This window comes from Zootoca vivipara, chromosome 9 (assembly GCF_963506605.1).
Source record: "Zootoca vivipara chromosome 9, rZooViv1.1, whole genome shotgun sequence".
NCBI lineage: Eukaryota > Metazoa > Chordata > Lepidosauria > Squamata > Lacertidae > Zootoca > Zootoca vivipara.
This window is the reverse complement of record NC_083284.1, coordinates 13,246,847-13,266,209: the sequence shown is the minus strand read 5'-3', so window position 1 is coordinate 13,266,209 and position 19,363 is coordinate 13,246,847. Positions and strand designations below refer to the sequence as shown.

Genomic DNA, 19,363 nt, shown 5'->3' with positions numbered 1-19,363 from the left:
TTGGAAAGGGAAGCGGAGAAAGAAGTCACCTTTTTGTCATTAATTGGAAGCATAGGTTTACTAACATTGGGAACTGTTTGGTGCTGGCTCTAACTGCTTTGGTGTCTTTCTCTCTGCCTAAAACCTTTGAAAACATCTTTCCCTCTTCTGTGGGGAAGACTTTAGAGGAATCTGACCAGCCAGTACAGAGCGATGGCGAAGAAGGTGTGGCTGCTCAGGATCAGCTCTTGGGAGAGGTATTCATTCTCTTCTGCACTAAACATGTGGGTGCTTGGTCACTGACTCCCAACTATTCTGTTTGTTCTGCAAAGTGCATATCATGTACACTCATAGACAGAAGACTGAGTGGGGCAGGGATGGGGAATCTCAGGCCCTGTACGGCTGAATGTGACCTTCTAGACCTGGTTGGAACTCCCTCTAGGCTATACCTCTTCCCCAGTCACACCCTCCTTGAGTGTTTTTGCCATGCTGGAATGTGTCCCTGAACTCTGAGAACACCTCTTGCTTGCATTAGAGTGGAGGAGAGATGTCTTTGTGTAGAAACCAGTATACATGTGTAAAATTTGCATTAATTGCCCTGCCCACTTTTGCCTCTCGCCATGCCCAGCACTTAATCTGCATACTCTTGCCTCTGCCCCCCAGGAAGGGTTGGTGCCATAGGCTGAAAAGGGTCCACCATGTCTGTAGAAGGATGTGAGTGCAAAGCTGTGCATTTCCTGCACTAAAAAGAAAGAAAGAGTCAAAATGTGCAGCTTGAGTAAATGCAACCATTAACCCAGGTTATATGTTTTTCCTGTGAATGCTAGGCACTGGTTCTTCCCCCTGTTGCACAGTACAGCTTCTTAGCTTTCTTTTGATGGGCGTTGAGAACTGACATGCACCAGGGGGCAGTAATGCCTGGAAACCTTTTTATAGGACATTCCCTTCTTAACTCCCCATTGCTATTGGGGAGGATGGAGGTGCCTGGGGAAGAAGCATAAATTTCCCCAAGCTGCTCAGTCTCGGGAAGGAGGCCAGTGGCTTTGGATATACAAACCACATACATAATACATGGGCTTTCCCTACAGAGTAGAAGAGCAATAGATTTGGGTTTCACTTTGTCTGCCATTAGCATAACCAGGAATGCATAGGCTACATTAAATACACTGAAAGATTTTACTCAGATTAGCTTCATCCCCTCTACAAGGATGCTACCCGCCCCGCCCCCCCCCCCAAGCCAAATGCAGACTTCCTTTCCATTTTGCCCTCTGGGCTTTGGAGTGTTCTGATGCACGTTATAACGCTGGAATATACAAATTGTATTACTAAGTTGTACATGCTGTGCTTCAAGAGTCACCTTTCGAAGTCACCGGGCATTTTGCCAATTGCAATAGAAATGGACAGCTCGATAGATTTCTCAACCACAGTGGTTTGTTATTTGGGCATTTCATCTGAATGACATAGCGCCCAATCCTGTGTCTGTTGACTTGCAAGTAAGACCTGTTGAGTTCAGCGGATCTTACTCCCAATAAAGGGTCCCTAGGGCTGCAGTCCTAAATACGGACAGTTTTGTCACCAGGCTGGGATTCTTCCCCCCAACCATCAGGTTGCGGCAGGATAAAATAAATTCCGCTGACACGACACTTTGTGATATATGTGCAGCCATAATAATGCTCTTCTTTAACAAGGTAGCAGCCTTTTAGGAAAATGACGGTATGAAAGCATATCAGTTTATCTTGTTTTCTCAGTTATGTGCGTTCACATCTGGATTAATGTAAATACATTATCAAATCCACCCTAAAATCACATTCATTTCTGCCTATTAGAGTAGAAAAGATGAGACTGCCACTCCGCCACCTGCAGATGAAACATTTAACATTTCCGTCACTGGAGGTAAGGAAAAAAATGCCCACATTTTGTACAGAACATCCTGGTTTTTAAACCTGGCTAAACATGAACCTTTCTCAGTTCTTTGTTAGGCTGCTGTGATGATGATAAGTGAGTTTCTTTGTTTTCCTTGTTGCAGATATAGACGGCTTGATCACTCAGGCTTTGCTGACGGGGAACTTTGAAAGCGCCGTTGACCTCTGCCTCCATGACAATCGCATGGCTGATGCCATTATATTAGCTATAGCCGGTGGCCAGGAGCTGCTGTCGAGAACCCAGGAGAAGTACTTTGCAAAGACACGAGGCAAAATTACCAGGGTATGCAGGCTTTTGAGTTGGAAACGTGTGTAAAATATGGGCTCACAACCTCCTCCTTTATTTAGAAGACCAGGCAGGCTTCTGGAAGTATCAGATAATCCATGCATCAAGTAAACAGGTATAATAGATACATAGTAACGTGAGAGCAATGGGGGGGGGAATCAGTAGTGAATTAGAAGCTGTTGCTTATATAACAGGGCTGATTGCAAGGGGACTGTTGGGTGGCAGGTCCCATCCGTGGCCATTCCCCTTAAATACAAATTAACATTGATTTCAGTATAACCAGAGCAGAGATATCAGCCAAAGCAGAGATGTGTGGGGATTTGTGTTCATATGTTCACAGGTTACTTTCCTGAGGTTAGCAGGAGTTGTGCTTTTCTAATGGCCCGATTTCTGCCATAGGCTTCTGCTGGTTTGTACTCGACATTCTCCGTTGCCAGCAGAGCTTCTTCGCCTCGTCCCTTCTTCGCCTCGTCCTTCATTTTCCTTGAGGCTGTCAGGCAACTGGAGCAGCAAATGAGGCAGGGCCTTAAAAAAGCCATGGAAAACATTCCATTTAGTTTTCCTACAACTTCTGTGTTAAAAAGGCTGTATAAGCACTTAACACTTGACTTGTGGCACCCTTGCTGATAAGATTGACTGCTGCTGGGTTAAAATATTCTTGTGGACGTTAGTGACCAGCAAGCTAATGGTACAGTCAGCCAAGAAAAATCCCCTGGTGCACACAGAAAGACAATTCCAGACTGTTCTGTGTTGGCCCAATTCTCGCTGTACGTTTTATTAAAACCGAGATCTGCACATGCACTGACAATGCTGACGTTCTGGCAAGAATGTGTGTTTGGGGGTGGGGTGCGCCCATGCTTCTGTTGTTTGTCCTATACTGTGGACATTTTTGAGAGGGCAACAGCAGTAGCCAAGAACTCTTGGCAGAAACTGTTTTGCTCCGTTTTTACTGGCCCAGGGCTTAAATCTCCATCCACCTCTGCAGCTGCAAAGGCATGTGGATCTGCCAGACCCAGAGGTGGGCTGTGCGTTTTAGAAATGGACCTTGGGGTCAGTCTTTCATGTAACTGTGCAAAGTGAGATTTCCCCAAACACTATCATGCAGACCTGCTTTTGTCCTTTTCAGATGGAGCCAAGCTCCCCTCCTAAACGAGCTTCTTTTTTCAATTGTTTACTTTCTATCAATCTGTCCCACTTGACAGCTGTTCACACCTCCTCGTGATTGAAGTCTCCCTTGTTTGTCCCTACAAACAAGGGAGTTATAGCCAGGTTTCTTTGGCTGTAACTCAGAAAATCAGTCCTCCGGGAGACGATGATAAGCAATTTAGGCACAGCTTTAGGCAATCAAGTTCCTGAATTAGATTACCAAGATCCTGAAACTTCTAGTGATAAGACAAATGGTGCAGTTAATTGTGGCAGTTTTTGTGCACCCCTTGGTTTCTGGAAGCAGATAGGTTGATGAATAAAACATTCGATGGTGCCGACTAGGCAGTTATCTGTAAGCCACAACAGTATACAGTACTACACTTCTGGAATTCTCCCTACTTCTTCTCATACTCCTGTTATTTCATAGATCGAGTTCTTCTTCTCGGTCCCTGCCCCCTCCAATGTTAGATGTGCCGTCTTCCAACCTGTCAAATGCCTCTGTTGTTGGGGTCTTGTTTAGGGTGTGTCTGGTGGCGCTTAAATGTCTACGCCAGGAGTCAGCAAACTTTCCACAGGGGGCCGGTGCACTGTCCCTCAGACCTTGTGGAAGGCCGGACTATATTTTTTTTGGGGGGGGAATTCCCCTCACTGACTCTCCCCTCCCTTCTGCACAGCACCGGACGAGCCCCGGTGGCTGCTTTCCTGTGCCTTACGAGTGGTAGGGGCTGGCGGCGGCGGAGAGACGATGAGTGTTGTGAAAGGGCTAGCTCCAGAGAGGGGCTGCTCTGCTTTAAATGGCGCTCAGCCAACTGTGGCTCCTGTGCCTTGCAAGCGGCAGGGGCTGGCGGTGGAGGGACAATGAGCAGCGCGAAAGGGCTGGCTCCAGAGAGGGGCTGTTTAAAATGGCACTCAGCCAACCGCAGCTCAACAAGGCCCAGGCCCCTTCCTCCTCTAGACAGGGCGGGGAGAAGCCAGGAGGAGGGAGGGAGGGAGGAGGCGCCGCCGCCGCGGTGTGTGTGAGGGAGGGGGAGGAATGGCACAGCCATTCCTCCCCCTTCATCAGAATCTCCACGCGGCGATTCCCGGACCGTCTGCGGGCCGGATCCAGAAGGTGATTGAGCCGGATCCGGCCCCCGGGGCCTTAGTTTGCTGACTCATGGTCTACGCTATAAAATCCTGGGGGCTTAAATGTTTGTGGATGCGGTGAAGCAACACAGGAGAAGGAAGTGCAGTGCACACGAACCAATGTCCTGTGCTCATTGCACCTTCACCGTGTCCAAAGCTGCTGGGAGCAGAAGGAAGAGATCGTGATGTTAAATTGTAAGTGAGGATGTAGTAAGGGAGAAGAGCTGTAGGGAGATTAAGATCCGTGGAAGGAAACACAGGCAGGAAATGGGGGAGAACATGTTTGTTTGTTTGTTTGTTTGTTGTTTGTTTGTTTGTTTGTTTCTCAAGCGCTGGATGCAGTGTTACAAACTGAGACAGGAAAGCTAGGAGCTAAATAGCACCTTAAACCTAGGTTATGGGCACAACAGCGGAATGCCTAAGCGCGCCTTTTTAATAGCAAGAATATAAAGCTGAAAATGAATGAATTTTAGCTAAAATCTTACATTCATTTTTTATTTGCATGGTCTAGTCCTCATCTGAAGACTGCAAAAAAGAGCAAAGCCATTCTCCCCCTGCCTGCCCCCCTAATATTCTTCAGAGGGTCTCTTCCCCAGTCGTCAGAGAGTAGCTGGAAGTGGGGAGGCAGGAAAAGGTCCTCCTTTCCTTCCACTCTGCAGTTTGAATCTGAAATCTTCAGCGCAGTACTGCACCCAGAGCTCAGAAACTACTCAAGCTAATGAAATTCCTTGTCGCAAAACGCACCTAGAACAATGGGAGTTTTGAATGCTGGTTAAATGTGATTATCAGGCAGGGGGTTGTAGATGAGTCATCTGACTAGTCTGTGACTTTCCTTACCTGATAATCTACTTTTCAGTGTGGAAGAAACATTCAGTCAAGCAAGCCTCCACCTGCATTCTGTGGTGGTTAGGGATGATGTAGTTATTGGGTAGGGAGGAATTTGGAGTGTATGGTCTTGCACCCCAAGTTGGAATAATCACATTTTATTGTTCCTATATGTGAATCAAACAAAAAACAATTCCCTGTAGGTAGGGGGAAACTAGCACAACTGAAGTGGCTGGACTAAGATCTTTCTCCCTTATGTGCTAGTTTTCTACTTGCAAGGCTTTTTTAAAAAATAGGAGAGACATTCCAAAAATGTGATTCCCACCCCCTGCAGTATGAAGTAATATTTTCTATTTTACCACCACATCCTGCTGCATGTGTAGATTAGGCAACTACAGATTTCACTTGTACAAAACCATGACACAAGATTACTGTAGTGTAGCAGTAACTAGTGAACAGTGTGCATGTCTTTAGGTCCTGTTTTTAAAGCAAGTTTTTGCAGAACCGCTTTACTCTCTTGGCTAGGATGCTCAGTCGGTAAATGCACAGCATTAGAACAGGGCAGTCTTAATACACTTATTTGTTCTCTGCCTTTTCTTCTCAGCTCATCACTGCAGTTGTGACCAAGAACTGGAAGGAGATTGTCCAGTCTTGCGACCTGCAAAACTGGAGGGAAGCTTTAGCTGCCGTGTTGACTTATGCAAGGCCAGATGAATTTGCTGCTCTCTGTGGTGAGGAAACGAGACACAGATGAAGGTGTTGGGTTACTCTTTAATTAAAATGCAACATCTTTTTTAGAGCTTGCATTTTCCTTCACATCTCATTTAGTAAGCAATTAAGCACACAAGATTATTATGATTATTTAAAGCATTTTTACCTTACCTTTCAGCTGAAAAAGGTTTCTGTAGCGGCTCCTAAAATGTCAATGAAAATACTGATCCAACTTGCAGGCTTACAGTCTTAAAAGGCACAGCACAAAAGGAAAAAGGGATTTGGAGGGATGAGGCAGGGAAGCGAACTGGAGCACTAATTCTTACAGACAAAGTTCTTGTAACCACCATTTCCTATAATCATAGGTTTTTCATGATGTCTAGAATGGGCAGCTGAGATTAGCACCAACCATAACTTTGCCAAATTTGAATGTCGTAACAAATGGTGGCTAGAGATTACTAGCAAATGGAAGAGGGAACACTTGAGCCCTCGGCACATTCTGGTCATATGGAATGCGACATCTGAACTAGACATTGGTGCATTTTTAACAGTGCAGGTTTTAATTGCAAGGATTCAAATATGCACTCTTTTCCTTCTAATTCTTAGATTTGTTGGGCTCTAGACTTGAGAGCGAAGGTGACAGCCATCTGCAGACTCAGGCTTGCCTATGTTACATTTGTGCTGGAAATGTAGAAAAGCTGGTTGCCTGCTGGACTAAAGCTCAAGATGGAAGCACTCCGCTTTCCCTTCAGGTAGCTCTTTGTTAACTAGTTCCGTTTTGGGTCTGGTCCCCTGTGAGGTAACACGACGCCTTTAAACTTTACATGAAATTTGGTGGGTTTTGGAAAGTACCTTTCCATTTCCGTTTTGGATGCAATCTGCTAACTGGCACCTCAAAAGTTGTGCGTATTTATTCATTTGCATTGTATTCATTTATTCAGAACAATGAACAAAAATCATTTCTAAGAAGGTCCCAGCCCTTTGTGAGCTCACAGGGAGGAAGCTCAGGCAAAAGTTTTGAAAGTTGCAGCCAACATCAGTGGCAGTTCTGGCTGTCCAGCCCTTGATAAAGAGCAGCCCCTTCCTGAACAAATTATTATTATTATGGTGCTGTAGTTAAACCACTGAGCCTAGGGCTTGCTGATCAGAAGGTCGGCGGTTCGAATCCCTGTGACGGGGTGAGCTCCCGTTGCTTGGTCCCAGCTCCTGCCAACCTAGCAGTTTGAAAGCACGTCAAAATGCAAGTAGATAAATAGGAACCGCTACAGCAGGAAGGTAAACGGCGTTTCCATGTGCTGCTCTGGTTTGCCAGAAGCGGCTTTGTCATGCTGGCCACATGACCTGGAAGCTATATGCCGGCTCCCTTGGTCAATAATGCGAGATGAGCGCGCAACCCCAGAGTCGGTCACGACTGGACCTAATGGTCAGGGGTCCCTTTACCTTTACCTTATTACTTATATCCCGCCCATCCAACTGGGTTACCCATCTATTTAGTAGGAAGTTGAAAAATGTCCCTGGAAGTTGAAAAATGTCCCTGGTTACCCCAGCCACTCTGGGCAGCTTACAACAAAATATTGGGGGGTGGGACAGGAGAGAGAGAAATATATTGAGGAGCAGAGCAGGTCACAAATTTCCAGGCCAGAAGGACGGGGCAGCGCTTGCCACACAATTGCTCCTTCTGGCAATTAACTTAATAGAATTTTGGAGCAAACACAATGGTAGGCCCTTAGTAGCCCACTCCAAAGCGTGACACTTGCAAGTGAATTTGCCCCAAGTGCCTCAAACAGAGGCATGAAGTCAGAGCTTCCCCAGCAGCCCTTAAATCCCCACCCGTTAGACCAGGGTTTCCCAAACTTGGGTCTCCAGCTATTTTGGGACTACAATTCCCATCATCCCCGGCCACTGGCCCTGCTAGCTAGAGGTGGTGGGAGTGGTAGTCCAAAGACTGCTAGCAACAGAAATATGGGGAACCCTGCACAGTCACCAGCCCTCACCATTGATTCTGGAATGTCACATAGCTGTTCTGTTCAGGGTCCCCCCCCCCCCAAGATGTAAGGAGAGCCCTGCTGGCTCAAACCCAACACCCAGCATCTAGTCCAGCACCCTGTTCTCTTACAATGGCCAACTAGATGCCTGTGGGGACCCCGCAAGCAGAGCACCAGTCCACTCCTGTTGTTGGGTGATGATCAGCGATAGGATTCTTCTGCTCGTTCCCTTGGGCTGTTGGGTATGGTTCATGGGATTGAGAAAGAGTCCTTGCCTACTTGCTTCGGTTTGGCCCTCCCAAAATGGTCTGAAGGCACAGGCCACAGCTCTGCTTGAATGAGACCTCCACTCTTGAGTCCACTGGAGGAAGAGCGGGTTGCAAAGTTAATGAATAAACTCTGCTCTGTTTTGTTTTTGTTTTCCCCTGTAGACTGTATGTAAAGAAGAAGAAAAAGGTTGCTCAGCTACAGAAGTATAGCTTGCCATTTTGGCTTGTGAATGCCAGCCAGCTATGGGCTTGTATAACTTGGCTACCTGCAATTTTTCTGTGCTCTTGTGGCTCCTACGGGTAAAAGAAAGGGACCCACATGCAAATAGAAACTCTTTAATCCAAACTGGCCTGCTTGCCGCTTATCTATTTCCTTTTTCTTTCTCCCTCTAGGACCTCATTGAGAAAGTGGTTATCCTGCGCAAGGCGGTGCAGCAGACGCAGGTGGCAGATGCCAGCACAGTCGGGGCTCTCTTGGCCGACAAGATGAGCCAGTATGCCAACCTCCTGGCTTCACAGGGCAGCACCACTGCAGCTTTAGCTTTCCTTCCCGAGAACACCAACCAGGTAAATGGGCTCGGCTTTTGTTTCCCTCCCTTGCCTTACACTAGATTCGCCTTTGCTAACCTAGTGCCCTCCAGATATTGTGGAGCGCAGCTACGCATCAGCCCCAGACCTTGAAGGCAACTGAGGAACTTCAGCTGGTCCAAAATGCAGCTGGGCTTTCACTTACCATCTAGGTAACCCTGTTTTTAAACAGCTGCGTTGGTTTCCAGTTCATTTCCATGTCTGATTCAAGATGCTCACATTAGGTTAAAACCAGGGGTCCCCAGACTTACCGGCGTTTGGGCCGGTTCCCACCGCGCCGATCGCGCGGCAGGCCGGAGGACAGAGGAGTGCGGGCCGGCAGGCAGGGGAGTGCACGCCCGTGCGCATGCGCATGGGCGCTTACTGGTGCGGCGGCGCGCTTCCAGGGTGGAAAAAGCGCCGAAAATCCGTTGTGCGCATGCGTATGGGCCTCCCCCGACCCGGAAGTGCACCAGAAATGACCTCTTCCGGGTCGGGAGAGGCCCATACGCATGCGCACAAAGGATTTTCGGCGCTTTTTTCCCGACCCGGAAGAGCGCTGCCGCGCTGCGCGCAGTAAGAGCGGGCGGCGGGGGTCGTCTCGGGCCAGATTGGCAGGCCAATTGGGCCGCATCCGGCCCTCGGGCCGTAGTCTGGGGACCCCTGGGTTAAAACCCTAAACAGCTTGCACCCCAAATATCTGAAAGACTACTTCCTGGAAGGGGGGGAGCTTCTTGGTAGTTCCACTACCCTCAAAAGTTTAAGGGTCTTCTGGGAGAGGGTGCTCTCTGTGGCAGCTCCCAAGCTGTGGAATTCCCTCCTCGCAGAGGTTCATTTGGCATCTTCATTATGTAGTTTCCATCTGATTCTTAATTTTTTTCATCTATATCCCACTTTTCCTCCAATGAGCTCAAGGAGGCATACATGGTTCGCCTTCCTGTTTTACCCACACAACAACCCTACGAGGTGGGTCAGTGAGTGTCTGGCCCGAGGTCACCCAGCGAGCGTCATGGCTGAGTGGGGATTTGAACCCTGGTCCCATAGGTCTCAGTCCAACACAGGCACCCCCAAACTCGGCCCTCCAGACGTTTTGGGACTACAACTCCCATCATCCCTAGCTAACAGGACCAGTGGACAGGGATGATGGGAATTGTAGTCCCAAAACATCTGGAGGGCCAAGTTCGGGGATGCCCGCTCTAACCATTACACCACACACTGATTCTGAAGACACGCCTCTTTACCCTGGCATTTGACACTGAAGAGAGATTTGTATATACATTGGGACCTGCCCTATTCTCTTGATTGCCATCTGTTTTCAGTCTTGTATTTTTAAGTACTTGTAACCCACCCTGGGGCCACATGGTGAACAAGGGTGCGTAAGAAATATAAGGACAGTGATGGAAAATGGATAAATGAATGGTTGAACATTGCAGGGCCCAGTTAGGCCAGGACAGGGAATGACTGAGTGGGAATTCCTTGTTGGATCAGTTCTTCTGGCTTTGGAGCAGGAGCTATGAAGAAGAGCTGTGTTGGAGGCTCAACTGTGGAACACCCCTCATCTTGCAAAGATTAGATATATTTGTGTGTCTCCTTGGGTCCCTGCTTCAGCATAGGCGAAAAATTATTCTACTTCAGTAACTCGAGTCCTTGTGCCTTTTCACGACTCTATTCTTCTGCCACCTTCTGTGTCAAATAACAAATGCGCCAGTTCTCTTGATGGGATCCTGCTTGCTTGTGGGGTGTATGTGTGCAATTCCTTGTGGTTTCTTTCTGCTTTGCAGCCAAACATCATCTTGCTGCGGGAAAGGATTTGTAGAGCTCAAGGAGAGCTTTCCCGGGGCCCAGAAGCACCAAAGGTTCCTTACGAAAGACAGCCTGTTGCACCCAGGGGGAGAATTGGACCTGCGGCTAGCCAGGCGCAGATGCCACAAGTCCCAGCCCAGCAATACTATCATCAGGTAACGGACACCTTCAGCAGCCACACTTCAGCTTATGTGGACACCCAGCTTTGCTGCAGCATCGTTCTGCCTAATGTTCTGAGCATTCCGTGCCCACAGCGTCTGTATGAAGCACCTCTTGCAAGTCTTTCCAGCAGCAGCCTCTGCGTGTGCTTTATGCAGTTTGTACACATGCTTTTCTGAAAAGTGATCATAGAAATCTTGCGAACCTGCCTGCCTGCCTGAGTGTTGGTTTTGATGCCACACAAGCTTTTGCTGATGTGGAATGCTCTTTTAAATGCCGAATGTTGTAGCCTTAAATACTGCTTGGGATATTTTCTCCTGCTTTCTCTCTCCGGGCCCTCCACCACCCTTTGTGTTGCTCTAATTCCCTGTGCATGTTTTGCCACTACCCTTTCAGCTTGAAATAAGCTGGATATTTTGCTCCAAGGCTTATGGCTCCTCAGGCTTCCGATATGTTTGCCAGACAGCCATGATAGCAGACTTAAAACACAGTTAGGGCTGTGGTGAGCAAGCATCTTCTCCAGGTGACCAAGCCTAGAAGTGTTTATAAGCTAAAAGGAAAAAAAAATTATTTGACGCAACAATTGACAAGTATAAATGTTAGAAACTTCTGTGAGCCTATTTGCAAGGCTGTTCTTATGGATAGAGGGCGTGAAACTTGCACCTCGTTGTTCTGTTGCCTCTAATACACCAGGAGAGGCTGTGTGTCCCCTGGCAGTTGTCTTTGGGATGTGCACATTCGTCTCTTCTTTAAGCACACAAGTTGTCGGCACACATCTGTCTCGAGAGAGAATGGAGTGTGCCCCCAGGGGTGAAGTCAAACCGCTGTGCTAGCAGCACCGAAGTGACCTCCCTGGACATACTGCCTGGACAGTGTGTCTGGACGTCCTGGGCTGCCCAGACGACAAGACCCTCCTCTCAGCCTTGCTGGTGTGGTCCAAAGGAAAGCGGAATGGTATATTGTATATTGGTAAATGGGAAGTGCTGATTCTACCCTGTTTCTGGTGTGAAAGGCAAAGCACAGATCAATCTCTGTATGTGGCTGAGTCTTAAATACAAGCAGAAGCCACTGTGCTGTTTGGGTCTTGCTCCTTTCCTTTGTGTATCTTAATAACATAATACCATGTATTGATTTTGCAAATAACATAATGTGTCTTACTCCCATCTTGATGTTGTAATATCATCAGGCCTTTTGTTTGTGCGACAGCACTCATTGCTACAGAGTTCCAGCACCTCTTTTTTTGCTGCCCATACCAGCCATTTTGTGCTGGCACCCATGGCACTCATCAGTATAAGCACGGGCACCCCATTGTTTGTTTTTTACAAAAACATAAAAGCACTGCATGGCATAATCCCAACCCAGCAGCTGCAATAGTCTCAGAGCAGTCTGGTGCCCACGCTGAGTTTTGTATTGCCAGGTGTGCTGTGTAGGTTTGTGTCTCCCCCACCCTCAGCCTGTGTTCTTCACTTGTATGCTCTGGGAGTTCATGGTGCCTTCCACAGGGCTCTCTGTCTGTTCCTGCGTTTTAAAACAACCCAGGCAAACGAGTATTAGATAAGCAGCACTTGGCACTGAGACTGCACCTTGTTAGGGATGCAAAACACGACAAAAGGAAAGCGCCCTAGTCAATCCAACAGCACTAACCAGGTGAAATCTAACGTTGGCTGCCTTCTTCCCCTGCGCTTCTTCTCTTTCCCCTTGCTGCCTTGTCTTGGCTGCTTGGCTCCTAAGAATACAGTGATGAAGGTCTCAAACAATCATAACTGTTACGTAGCATGGCAAATAGGGGGTTGGCATTGTTTGGTATGTTTGGGGGGCATTTTTTGAGCATTCTGGCTGTTTGACACCCTTTCGGACTTTTTCTTCTTCTTTTTTCATTTCGTTTTATTTTTCCATGATTGGTATCTCTCTGTTCAATTCAGGTTAGAGTTGCCCCTACTGTCACTACCTGGAGTAACAAAAACCCCACTGCCCTTCCCAGCCATCCTCCTGCAGCCTCTCCCTCTGAGACACAGGTATAACATTAATTATTCCTCTTTGAGCAGGATCTGCTCTCCTTGTTATTATTATTTTTCAAATAAAAATTGGACACTTGCACACATATCCCTTTCTGTGCCATTCCTATGCTCCCTCCCCGCTCCATCACCTTTTTTTTAAAACACACTTTGCCATTCTCAGTGCATTACTGGCCATCTGGGAAGTAGGCACAGGTTTCAGTTCAATCAGATTTCCCAGCTGGCCTTGCTGTATTTCAAGATGTCTTCTGGCCTGTGAATCAGATTTCGAGTTCAATCAATGAGGCCCCCATAGTTTCCACTGGGGGAACAGGTGGGCTTAATTCCTCCCCGCCACATTTCTCCCTCCCTAACAAATTGAATAAATGATTTAGCCCTTAAAAGCACCTTGAGTTGACCGTCTCTGCCCCATTCCCCGTAATGAATTCAACACATTTTAGGTTTTCTCCATTTTTAAGGATTGCAGGTGGATATTGCCAGTTTCTTGGGCACCCTGTTGCATGTTCTGTCTTTACATCCAAAGTAAGGTGGGAAGTGGAAAAGAATTGTGTGTGAGCTAATGAGTGCTTTGAGAGCAGGACTTTTAAACTTTGGGAACTGTCATTCTGGGCCAAGCCTTTGCTTCATATGCACCTAACCAAACCAAACCCTTCTTCTCTTCCCCATTTGTTTCCCAGGGGGAAAACCCTCCTCCTCCAGGGTTTATGCCAGGGGCTGTTAATCCCAGCGCACCACCACATCAGCCGGCGCCTCCCACTTACAATATGTACACTCAGGTTGCAGCACAACAAGCGTATCCACAACGTAAGTAGCGCAATCTTCCTAGTATCCCCCCATTTGTTCTTCTTACAGTGAGCTTAGTGTGCTATAAACCTAGGTTGTTTGTTGTGGCAACCCTTGAGATCTTCCCCTGGTGCCCACGAAGCCTTTGAACCACCCCCTCCCCAACACCACTGCCTTAGTCACAAGGGGGTAAAAGTGATCACATCTTTCTCCCTTGAAAAGTACATAGAGCTGAAGGAGGAAGTTGTGAGAATACGCTCATTCCGTCAGCTCCCTGAGATCTGCAGATGACGGGTGGTCTACTACTACTACTGATACTACTACTACTACTTGTAGTAGTAGTATCATACACCCACCCTGGCAAGGCAGATTGGATGGTAAGGGGCCTTGCACTGGCTTCTGCTAGAACATCCGGTTAGCTGAATCCAGACTAATGTTGTGAATAACATGGGAACATGTATCCCAAGAGCCCAGAATGGCTTGTATCTTTTATGACTGTGAAGGAACTTAAACCTTCCCTCCCTTCCTCCCTTCCTTCCTTCCCTCCCTCCCTGTAGCTCAGTTCTCGGCCCACCATGCTGCTCAGGTTCCCTTTGGGATTGACAAATTTCTCTTCAGGCATCATAGAGGCATTAAATAAATGAGCTATGGATTTTGCAGTGAAATAGCTGCAACCTTGTGATATTCATTTGATTTCTTCTCTCCCCATCGCCCCTTAATAACTCATCTGGTAACAGCACTTAACATCCAAGCAATTTCTGCCGGGCAACGTGGCGGGGTGCAGGGAGAGCTTTTGAACAGACGAGTCAAAGGGTTGTGATTTCTGAGGAAGAGATGGCACTTGGCTGAACAATGTGTCTTCTAAATTATTCAGGGCAAGCTGCCTTATTTACCCATGTCTAGGAGGCTTAGTTTGGTCAAACAGGATATGCACTTCCAGAGTGAACACTAAATACATTACTTCTGGTAAATGTGCCACCATAAGCAGCTAGACGGCTGTGAAAATTTGTGTCCTGGGCTCCTCTACCCATGTACTATCTGAGACCAAAGGGGAGCATAGGTTGCCAGATGTGATTCCCCCGCCCCAGCTCTCCTACCCCACGATTCTAAATGTGTCTGTGGGAGGGGGGTTATTGCTTTGTTTTGCTTTTGTTCTCGTTTTATTACGCATTCTGTGTTCTCATTATGTATTTTTATGTAGTGCGGGATCTTCATGTGTTGGGCTGCATGCAAATTTAATTAATAATAATTTTCCATTTTTATCTTCAGTATTAAAGCAGGAACCTTTATGTGGAATGCTTAACCTGCAGCCCCTCTTAGGAGGGCTGTGTTTTCTCCCTTTTTCAGCTGGGCCTCATTTTACTAACCTAACCTTCTCCTTTCCCCCCACCCTCTCCAATGTAGCTTGCCAGCCAACACAGCAGTATTCTTTCGGAACGGGGGGACCGTCGCTCTATCAGCCCCACCAGCAGCAACCTCCCCCGCCCCCTCCTGCCTCGGCCTCTTACGCTAACCCCAACCCTCCTTACATGCCCTCTAACCCGCCCACCTCCATGCCCTCCCCGCTGTACCCAGCCCAGCCCCAGCCCTCCCCGACCAGCTTGAACCCCAGCTCTTCTCTTCCTCCTCCCCCTCCTTCTGGTGCCTCCTTCCAGCATGGCCGGCCAGGAGCCCCAGCATCTTCTCTGCCGTATGCGCTGCCTCCTGGACCCTCAGGTACAGAGCCGGCAACCAGTGAGCTCGCTGCATCCCAAAGAACAGGTCTGCGCTTGCAAAGGGGCCTTTGTTATGCATTGGGGGGGGCGGGCGCACGTTTCATTTATTGTCATTGTTGTTTTGCATGTGTATGCTGACATGGTTCCGCACAAAACTGGTGGCGCTCGGGTTGCGTGCTTCTGAAAAGCATCGCCATCTTTTGCCTGCCGTATAGGGCCAGCAGCTTGCTCTATCCAGGGCAGTGTGAGTGACCAAACACTCCTGCCGTGAGTCAAAGAGTGTCCAGAGATAGTCCCAGGAGTCATTTGCTGCATAGCATAGAGCAGGCATCCCCAAACTGCGGCCCTCCAGATGTTTTGGCCTACAACTCCCATGATCCCTAGCTAACAGGACCAGTGGTCAGGGATGATGGGAATTGTAGTCCAAAACATCTGGAGGGCCGAAGTTTGGGGGTGCCTGGCATAGAGGCTCGCAAACTGTAGAAGGGGCTTGACATCCTCCCTGGCTTAGCTGAACGTTCTTGTTTTAACCAAAAACAAGACCAAAAGGAAATCAAGACATCAAGCTGGCAGCTTTCAGTCAGCGACTTGTAAGAACAGGGCTTTGGAATGGGACCTGGCTCTTGTTTGTTTCCATGTGCCTAGCCAATTTGCATTCACAAGCCTCCTGCAGAAAAGTGTGTTACCCGCTATCAGTTTGCTAGATTTTTTTAGCCTGCCAGGGAGATCAGGGCCACCCCCCTGCCTTTTTTACCCTTGCAAGTGCCCCGTGAAATGCTCTAGGCTGAGAGATGGTGGCTGGCCCACATTCACCCAGTGAACTTCAGAACGGACTGGGGATTTGAACCCAGGCCTTTGCAGCCCAAGAGTCCAGCACTTAAACCCCTACACCACACTGACTCTCCTAAGGTACGGTCACTTTACCTGCTTACCACTGCTGTTGCACCCGCCATGCCACTCCGGAAAACCTGCAAAGCTACAGCCGCACCGCACAGACCAAACATTTGTATTTATGGAAGCGTGTAAGTACGGGAAGCCTTATACTTCTCTGAAGTGGCATGGGAACAAGAATCCCTTTCAGGCAGGTAGCCATGATGTAGGAAGGAGCCTCTTGGTGCTCTCTTTCTCACTTCTTAACAAAGATTATTCCGTTAGCAAGCTTTGAGATGGTTTCAGGAGAGCACGGACCAGGGTTCTTGTTTTAAACCCAAGGTTGGGGACATTGTGGGGGCAGGGCAGTCCGACCTGTCCCTTTAAAAAAATAATGACAGTAATTATGGAAACTTAATCAGAGCATACCTTATAAACATGACACCGTAATTCCAATCAGAACAAATTGGCCGCTGACCTATTATATCAATACTCCAGCCCTTTATATTCATTGTTCGCTGAAGTTTTTCCATTGGAGTTGGCACCAGTAAGTTGGGGGGGGGGGGGGAGAGAGAGTTGTTCACTAAAGGTGAGACTCAATATCGATGAAGCAATTTAGAAACCCTTTAAAGGTATGTTTTTCTTCTCGCATGAACTAAACAAGCATGTCTGGAACAATTGCTTCTGCATGTGTGTTAGCATGACACAAAAGCTTGTGGCCCAAAATGAGAGAACTGGTAACTTGCTTTTGTTAATGTTTTTTGTCCTGAGCAGCTACCGGTGCATGACAACAGACCTGTTTCTTTATCGGTGTCATTCAACTCTTTCTTTAGCTTTCCTTTCCTTGCAAATAAAATGCAAATAAGCATAACAGGAAGACACAAAGCTTTTGTCAGGGACCAAAACTTTGTATTATTATTATTATTATTATTATTATTATTATTATTATTATTATGGCCAGGGTATGAAGGGAGCAAGGCTATTACAGCTTACAGTTTTGGATGAAATGACATTAGATACACAGCAGCTGCCTTTTACAGACTTTTAAGACCGTTCCCCTTTCCTGGTAGAAAAATGGGTTAGAGTACTTTTGAGTTCACTTCAAGAAATACAGCGTGTCCCAAGGTGCCTTGCAAAGAGTGCTGTGGACTAAAGTTTTCTAATGGGAGTAGCTTCCATGTTCAGTTCACAGCCGAACTCTTAAAACAGGTGTGGTGAGCCCGTAGACCTCTAGATGTTGAGCTTCAGCTCCCATCATCCCTGACTGTTGGCATGTTGGAGTCCAGACAAGTAGAGGACCATGCCTACCCCAACCCTGTTTTTGCAGGGTTATCCCATTTTCACTTTGCAATGCTTCGTTGATGAACAGGACTAGTGATGTTAAATCCTCGAGAATATTCTCAATTAATGAGAATATTAGCGATTTTTCATTTAAAATAGGAGAATATTCATTTTAATGCATTGAAAATTATATAATTAGTTAATATACATGTTTATTCATGGGTTAACATGTTCAGATGGCAACCAAAAACTGTAAAGATACTTTTATTCAATGGGGCAATGCAGTGAATTCACATTCTTTGGGTTTTTTTGCACCAAACTTGAAACTGAAAATTCAACATGAATGACTCACGATAATCACCAAGCCTATTGCATATAGTTGAAATACATAGGAGTTTAAATGTTCATCAAATTAAATGAATAGCATTCTAAAAATAAAATAAAAATTGTTTTCTGTAGCTCACATTTCAGAACTGCGAATGGTGAATGACACAATGCCCAGTAATGTAACTGGATCCAAAAAAAATCATTATTCATTACTTACACTGGCAATATCACAGCTTGACGTATTATTTACTAGCGTTTTTAAAATGTGGGTTATAAAACTGGTTCTTACATTAGAACTTACAGTTTGTGGTGAATTTTCTAGCAGAATATTCTCCGGAGAATATTCTCACCTCACCTCACTAAACAGGACTTTGGAACGAAGAATTGGAACCAGGCCTTCAGCCCAGCCCAGCACCAGCAGCTATTCAAATGGAGTTCTCTAAGAATCCCACAGTTCCTGGGAAACACCTCTAGGTTTTCTTAGTGAGGAGGTTGTGGATACTGAGTCCATTTCCTTGGAGAAGGTAGCTTGTTCTTTGCTGCTTAGGCAAACTCTGGGGCTGCATGGCTAAACTGGGAGTGAAAATTGGTAAGAGCGGGCGCTTGAAATCTGTTCTTGAAATCTTAGAAGGTATTTTCCAGCACATGCAAAGCTTGGAAAAAGCTGGTAATGGGAAAGTAGTGTATCTTTTTTTTCTTTTTAATGCCTCCTGAGGTTTTTTTGCGTTTTGTCTGCAGACTATCAATCCATACAAGACCCAGCCAGTATCCTGCAAGGTGACTTAGCTACCTTTTATAAAATGGAAATCATTAAGGCACAGCACGAACATCTAACAAATTGGACTCTAGCAGTGCATGTGACCGCAAATTCAATACTTTGTGCTAATAATACTTGTTAAATCCAATGAAATTTAACACTCGGTAACATTTTAATGGAGACAAATGGTTTGACTCAAATAGCAGAGCTGGGATTTATAACCACAGATGTGATCAACTTCTAAAACAGATGTTTGTTGCATTCATAGGGAGAGGAGTAATGCTCTGAAATGTTAATTTCCATGGTCTGCACTATAATTTTTGAAGCAGTCTTTTGCACGAACAGGACAGCTGCCTTTCATGTTCAGAAAAGCTGAGAAGACAGTTATACAATCTTCCAAATATTTGCAACTATCCTTAAAATCAGGGCGTGTGTATTCTGCACTTTCCAATAGAACGTTAAAAGAAATTGCACCTAATCAATCCAAGTTCTGTGTCCAAAATAAATCCAGAATCATTTGCTTAACTTGTGCGGATTGAACAGATTTGCATAAGCTATTTGTAAACTGCCTCCTGCTTGCGCTGATGGAAAAGGTGACGAATTGCAGGGGTTGTGAAGATGTCTACCTGCAGTTCTTCCTTTCAGCACAGGAAATAGGTTTTGGTTAATAGAAGGAAGGAGGCCGAGGAAGAGAAAAAGTTGAAATGCTAACAGCAAATATTTCTCTTCTCCTTTGTTTTTCTTATTTTGCCTAATTTATCCTTCAACTTTCAGCCTTTTAAAAAATATGATTTAGTTAGTCCTGGGGAGGGAGAAAGAGCTGTGAAGAACACTGAAG

General features: G+C 46.5%; 1 protein-coding gene across 12 annotated transcripts in view; it reads left to right on the top strand.

Moving 5' to 3' along the window:
- SEC31A (SEC31 homolog A, COPII coat complex component) overlaps positions 1-19,363 on the top strand; it is a 56,118-nt gene that overhangs the window by 19,292 nt on the left and 17,463 nt on the right. For 2 of the 12 annotated variants that reach the window (XM_060278397.1, XM_060278396.1), the window contains exons 14-24: positions 159-236; positions 1,806-1,872; positions 2,006-2,184; positions 5,888-6,014; positions 6,601-6,746; positions 8,642-8,815; positions 10,597-10,773; positions 12,700-12,792; positions 13,470-13,596; positions 14,980-15,336; positions 18,507-18,545. In XM_060278397.1, coding sequence (XP_060134380.1) covers positions 159-236; positions 1,806-1,872; positions 2,006-2,184; positions 5,888-6,014; positions 6,601-6,746; positions 8,642-8,815; positions 10,597-10,773; positions 12,700-12,792; positions 13,470-13,596; positions 14,980-15,336; positions 18,507-18,545 — 1,564 coding nt within the window. The remainder of the gene's footprint in view (positions 1-158; positions 237-1,805; positions 1,873-2,005; positions 2,185-5,887; positions 6,015-6,600; positions 6,747-8,641; positions 8,816-10,596; positions 10,774-12,699; positions 12,793-13,469; positions 13,597-14,979; positions 15,337-18,506; positions 18,546-19,363) is intronic. The other 10 variants (XM_060278399.1, XM_060278400.1, XM_060278404.1 and 7 more) reach the window with 10 other exon arrangements.